Source organism: Sorex araneus, chromosome 2, assembly GCF_027595985.1.
Source record: "Sorex araneus isolate mSorAra2 chromosome 2, mSorAra2.pri, whole genome shotgun sequence".
Lineage (NCBI taxonomy): Eukaryota > Metazoa > Chordata > Mammalia > Eulipotyphla > Soricidae > Sorex > Sorex araneus.
Window position 1 is genome coordinate 1,709,229 of NC_073303.1, and position 6,010 is coordinate 1,715,238.

The following is a 6,010-nucleotide window of genomic DNA, read 5'->3' on the forward strand; positions in this document are numbered from 1 at the left end:
CAACCAGACTTCTTGTTTTGTTTTGTTTTGTTTTGTTTGTTTTTTGCTTTTTGGGTCATACCCGGCTATGCACAGTGGTTACTCCTGGCTCATGCCCTCAAAAATTATTCCTGGCGGTGCTCAGGGGACTGGGATGCTGGGAATGGAACCCAGGTTCGCCACGTGCGAGCAAACGCCCTCCCCGCTGTGCTATTGCCCCAGCCCCTGACCCGACTTCTTAAGCGAACGAAAGTCCCTTATGTGTGCAGTGACCAAGAGGTAACCAGAATCAACTGCATGCTAACGACTGGGAAGGGTTTCTGGCAGTGCCCGGGCCGGGAGACGCTGGGGCCGCGCGTTAGGCCCTGCAGGCTCCGCGCTGCCCCGCGGGTCTGCTCTGTCCCGCGTCGGAAATCCCGGCTTTCTTGCCCCGACGACGCCGCGCTCCTGGGGCCCGGCTGGCCTGCAGGTGTCCACCTCACCCTGCTTCGTTCCCAGCGTGGGGCCACGTCCCTCCTGTGGGTGGGGGTCTGCCCTGGGGCACGTCCCTCCTTGGGTGGGGTCCGCCTGGCCCCGCGCCCCTCGGGCCCCCTGCTTAGGGGAGTGCCCCGGCGCTGAGACCCACCCGGGGCTTCTCAGCAGGGCAGGGCCCCTCCTCCGGCCACGCCCACTGCCCCGCGCGTGTCCGTGGCTCCCCGGACGGCGCCCGTGGCCAGAGGGCGGCCCATCAGGACCGGGCCCGGGCGAAGCCCGAAACACGACCACCCCGGGACCTTCGGGTGCAGAGCGCGCAGGACCCCGCGCCGCGAGGCCCCGCCCCAAGCCGGGGCGGGGCGTGATTAGGCCCCGCCTCACTGCTGCGCGCGCAGCGAGACCCGCCCCAGCCCGACAGAGGGGCGTGGCTTGGTTAGACCCCGACCCATTGCTGCGCGCGCAGCGAGGCCCCGCCCCGGTGCCGAGCCCTCAGGTCCCGGCGCACCGCGAGGCCCCGCCCCCAGCCCGGCCGCGGGGCGTGGCTTGGTTAGACCCCGCCCCGTCACTGCGCGCGCGGCGGGGCCCGTCCCTCTCTTCGCGCGTCACTTCCGGCGGGAGCGCAGCTGAGCTGAGGTGGTTCGGAGGCAGCCCGGGTACTGGGGGCGTTCGGGGCCGGGGTCCGTCCGGGGGTGCGTGTGGCGCGGGCGGGCGCCCCGACGCCGAGGGCAGCAGCCCGGCGGGAGTGGACGCGGGCTCCGGGCCCCGCTGACCCCGCGCCGGCCTCCTTCCCCGCAGGTGCCTGGACGCGGGTGTGGACGGCAGGAGGCCATGAAGGGGGACGCGGGCCCGCTGTGAGTGCGCGGCTGCCGGGCCCGCCCCGGGCCGACCCCCGGACCCTGGGGCTCACCCCCGGGCTGATCCTGGGGCCGACCCCGGGCTGACCCCTGCACCCTGGGGCTGATCCTGGGACCGACCCCGGGCTGACCCCTGCACCCTGGGGCTGATCCTGGGACTGATCCCGGGCTGACACTCGGGGCGACCCTTGGGCTGACCCCTGGGCCCTGGGGCTGATCCTGGGACTGACTGATCCCCGGACCCTGGGGCTGACTCTCGGGCTGATCCTGAAACTGACCCCGGGGCTGTCCCTCGGGCTGACCCCTGGACCCTGGGGCTAACCCTCGGGCTGGGCCCCGTCATCCCCGGCCTCCCGGGGACCCGGGCACGTGGGCACTGTCCCCCTTGCCTTGCAGCGTGCCCATCCATTGGATCGGCTTCGGCTACGCGGCGCTGGTGGCGTCCGGGGGCATCATCGGCTACGCCAAAGCAGGTAGGGGCCCCCTGCCCAGGGGCGCTGCTCGGGGGCGCGTGCTCTGCCCTTGGGGTTCCGGCTCAGGCCCCCCTCCCGCCACTGGCCCTGCCCGTTTATCTGTCGGTGCTGGCGGGGCGGGGCCGGGCGGGGTCCAGCTATCTGCCGGCCACCAGGGCCGCCACCGCGCCCGCCCGGCCCGCCGGCCTCTGGGCATCCTGCAGCGACTGTTGGCCTCCTATTCTTTTTTTTTCCCAGTGGCCGGGGCCCCCTCTGCACGCTGGTGTCCCCCCAGGGCTGAACTCCCTCTCTGCGCCCTGAGCGGTCAGCGTGTCTGCCCCGTCCCTGGCCAGCCCGCCGCTGGTCGGGGCCTTTTTCTCCTCTGGCGCAGGGTCCTGCAGGTTGGGATGGGGGGGGGGGGCAGGACCCTGATTTCTCTGGGACGCTGAAGCCACTGAACCGTCCCGTTCCCGTGAGGTCCGTCCCCTGCTCCTCCCCCGTGGGGTGAGGAGGCCAGAGACCCCCCGGCGCTGCAGGGCCCCTGAGCACTGCCGGGCAAGGCCCGGGAAGCGGTCAGGCCCGGTGCGTGCGTGTCCCCCGACACTGTTGCTCCCCCAGGCAGCGTCCCATCCCTGGCGGCCGGGCTTCTCTTCGGCGGCTTGGCGGGCCTGGGGGCGTACCAGCTGGCCCAGGACCCCAGGAACATCTGGGTCTCCCTCGGTAAGTGACCCACTGCCGGGCGCATGGCCCTGTGGCCGCCACTCAGCCGGAGGGGTGGGGGGCGCCCCGGTTTCTGCGCCTCGTGTGTGTAGAGCCCGGCCGGAGCTTCCCTGTCCCCAGGGTCAGGCTCCCGGCGGGTGGGGGGCGTCCCTCGGTGGGTGCCGGGCCTGCGTGTCTGCGGGGGGCAGTGGGTGAGGTGGCGGGGCCAGGGCCCTGCCCGCGGACTGTCTCCGCCTCTTGGTGTGTCCACTCGGGCCCGCAGTGCCGCCTTCCTCTCTCCTCTCCTTCTTGCTCCTGTCCCTGCTGCCCCTGCCGTGCTGGGGGCCGGGCCCCTGGAGTCCCAGCCAGCAGGGGTCAGAGGCTGCGCCCAGCTCGGTGCTCAGGGCCCGTGTGGGATCAGGCCTGTGCCCGGCCGCTGGGCTCTGCCCCCCACAGCTTCCTTGTTCAGATGCTCGTCGGGACCAGCGAGGTGGGACCAGCGTCAGGAGTGACCGGGTCCGAGGCTGGGCACAGGCCCCGGCCCTCCAGCACGGCCCCGAGCAGCAGGCCTGGGCCCTCCCCCAGGGAAGCGGTCGGTCCGCCCAGTGGAGTCGCTGGCCACGGGCCCGTGCGCGGGCTTGGCTCTGACTCGGCGCTAACGGTGGCCCCGGGCAGCACGGGAGAGGGACGGGCGGTGCTGCGGGCCCCCGTCCAGGGTCAGACGTCACACGGGGCCGCCACGGGCGGGGCCAGCATCCCCCCTGCCCTCTCGGGCGTTTCCTCGCGCCCGTCACCCGAGGGTCACATGGGTGAGACGCAGCCTGGCCCGGGTGCCGGCCCGGCTTCCCCCCTGCTGCTGCTCACAGGGCTGCGGCTTGTGCAAGTTCCCTGGGGCCCCTCGCAAACCTCATTGCTCCGGTTCCTGGCCACACCCCTGTGCGTGGCAGATGTTCTCACTGCCTGCCCAAAGGGGAAGCCAGATGGGCTGGGGATGCAGCATCCGGGCCGAGGGTGGGCCGGCATAGGGGTGTGTCTATGCCACCGCCCCGTCCCCCGGAAGCGTCCCCCGGCCCTCGCTCCCCCTGGCGCCCAGCTGCGTCCCCGATGCCCCCCGGAGGGTCCTGCGCTCCAGGGCAGCCTGAGACTGTCGCTCCTGTCCCCTTGGTCCCTGAGGGCTGCGGCCTCCCGTGGTGTCCAGCGTCCAGTCTGCAGCGTCTGCCCCCTGACCAGTCCGTCTCCCCGTAAATACTGGAATTCTTGGGGCCGGAGCCGTAGTCCAGCAGGGAGGGTGTTTGCTGGCAGGGCCAACCCGGGTTAGTGCCCGGCGTCCCTGTGGTCGCCTGACCCCGCCAGGGGTGACCTGAGCATCTCGGGGTGAGCTCCACCCCCAAAGGCCTGGATTTCTTGAGGCCTGACTGTTTTATTCCCTAGGCCTGGGTTTTTATTATATCACTATTTTTGCTTTTCGAGTCACACCCGGCAGTGCTCAGGGGTTCCTCCTGGCTCTGCACTCAGGAATCACTCCTGGCGGTGCTCGGGGGACCCTGTGGGATGCCAGGGATCGGACCCGGGTTGGCCTCGTGCAAGGCCAACGCCCTCCCCGCTGTGCTATTGCCCCAGCCCAGGCCTGAATTTCTCAAGGTCTTAGTTTCTCCGGGCCTGGCTCTTCTGCCCGTTCCTCCCTGGCAGTGCCCTTGAACCGGCCTGAGAGAGCCCCCCACCCCCCGTGACTCAGGCTCCTCTGAGCCTTACGCGTCTCTCCAGCTGCTGGACATCGGGACGTCACAGGCCCAGCTGCCTGCCTGACCTGCGTCCTCTCGCACTCGGGCTCCCCCCCCCTTATCTCGGCTCGTCAGCAGGTCCCATCAGCCTGCCGCTGGCGCTCCCACCCTCAGGCCCCCACGCCCGCCCTCACTCCCGTGCTCACTCGTTCCCGCGCGCGTTCCCTGCGGGCAGCCAGAACTTGGGGGGGACGGACTCTGCACAGACTCCCCGCAGGGCGAGCGTCTCTGCTCTCGGCCTTAACGTGGCCCTGAGACTCACGCCTGTGGCTGTCCTCCCCCCTCCCCCCACCGCAGACCCAGTTTCGCGGCCCCTGATCAGAGCAGGTGCGTCACGGGACCTGCTGCGCCTCGGGCTTCAGCTTTCTGCGTGATCCTGGCGGTTCCCGTCATGCTGAGTGGCGCCAGGGACGGACAGTGCTTGCTGCTTCTCTTTGCTTTGCCTTGCTGGGGGGTCTCACCCAGCCGGCCCGGTGCCAGCCTCTGCACCACCCCCTGCCTCACTCCCAGGAAGGCGGCCCTGGGCAGCGGCGAGAACCCTGGCCCGGGGGCCCGGCCTCACGGCGGGGCTGGGTCTGACTGTCTGTCTCCCCATCAGTGGCATCTGGAACCCTGGCTGGCATCATGGGAATGAGGTTCTACAACTCGGGGAAGTTCATGCCCGCCGGCCTGATCGCGGGGGCCAGGTACTCTCCGTCCTCTGCTCCTGGCCGGGAGGGGGCCAGGTGCTCGGGGGCCGGGGGCTCGGGCTCCCCTGCCCGTGCCCCTTCCCTCGCTCTGCACCCGGTGCTGGGCGCGGAAATGCCGCTGGCGAGGGCCTGTTGTGACGTGTTTGCTTTGGAAGTAGCTTGGTGCCCCCCTCTGGCCCAGCCTGGCTCCCGGGCTGTGGATGGGGCGGCCCTGTCCACGGGGTGGGCTCCCCGTTTCCCGCCTGTGTGGGTCACTTCCGCTGCTGGGATTCACCAGTAGAAAATTAGAATTCCAATTGAACACCTTTTAATCAGCCTTTGTCGTAGACCCCGACTTTGATTGCGGGGGGCGGGGGGGTCGCTGTCTTGGGTGATGGCTTGTGGTCTGTGGGGACTAGACCCAGGGCGGGGCGGAGACTGGACACTGCGTCGGCTCACTCAGTGCTCCGGGAGCCCCCACCTGGCTCGGGCCGGGCCCTCCCTGACAGTCTGTTCCTTTCCGACAGTTTGCTGATGGTGGCCAAGCTGGGGGTCAGCGTGTTGAACGGGCCCCACCGGTCCTAGGCGTGTCCCAGTGCGGACACGTGAAGAGTGGCCCGGTGTCCGCGGTTTCACATATCAAGAGAAGTAAACGCAGTTTCCATAAGAAGGGACAGAACTTGAACACGACACCGGCCTTCGAGGGGGAGCCCATTCCTGTGACGGCCCTGAGTACTGGTGGTCCATCCGCTGGCTCCGTGCGCCGGTACCGCCCTTACAGCCTGGCAAGAGCCGGGGCGGCAGAGTCCAGGTGTCTGTCTGGGCTCTGGGGCCACGCGCCGCCCCCCAGTGGGTGACGCAGAAGGAATGTATTCAGGAATCACTGTCCCTTGGCTAATTTTAGTTCACAAGCTACTTTGTAATTGTTACATGAAATATCACTGAAAATAAAGTTTACTATTAAAACGCTCTCTGGTTTGTGGCCAGCTGCCTGGAACAGTGAGTTGTGAGGCGCAGGGAGACTGAGGCACGGAAACGCTTTGGGGACATTGAGGAATCGCCCCTTTGAACAGCTGAAGGGCCAAGAAACTTACCAGTCCTTG

General features: G+C 69.0%; 1 protein-coding gene across 2 annotated transcripts; it reads left to right on the top strand.

The window, feature by feature from the left end:
* The first annotated feature begins 1,012 nt into the window (after positions 1-1,012).
* Positions 1,013-5,876, top strand: TMEM14C (transmembrane protein 14C). 2 transcript variants are annotated; one of them, XM_055128389.1, is made up of 6 exons: positions 1,013-1,106; positions 1,249-1,304; positions 1,704-1,780; positions 2,378-2,479; positions 4,838-4,925; positions 5,435-5,876. In XM_055128389.1, the coding sequence occupies exons 2-6, from the start codon at positions 1,282-1,284 to the stop codon at positions 5,490-5,492; spliced, it is 348 nt and encodes a 115-aa protein (XP_054984364.1). In that variant the 5' UTR covers positions 1,013-1,106; positions 1,249-1,281; the 3' UTR covers positions 5,493-5,876. The 2 variants fall into 2 exon arrangements, with proteins under 2 accessions (XP_054984364.1, XP_054984365.1); XM_055128390.1 differs by having other exon boundaries at positions 1,038-1,086.
* Positions 5,877-6,010: the final 134 nt, after the last annotated feature.

Bases quoted from the DNA above. Each gene is read 5' to 3' on its own strand.
- TMEM14C (XM_055128389.1), top strand. From the start codon at position 1,282: ATGAAGGGGGACGCGGGCCCGCT. The intron at 1,781-2,377 runs GTAGGGGCCCCC...TTGCTCCCCCAG, and splicing joins CATCGGCTACGCCAAAGCAG to GCAGCGTCCCATCCCTGGCG. The intron at 2,480-4,837 runs GTAAGTGACCCA...TCTCCCCATCAG, and splicing joins GAACATCTGGGTCTCCCTCG to TGGCATCTGGAACCCTGGCT.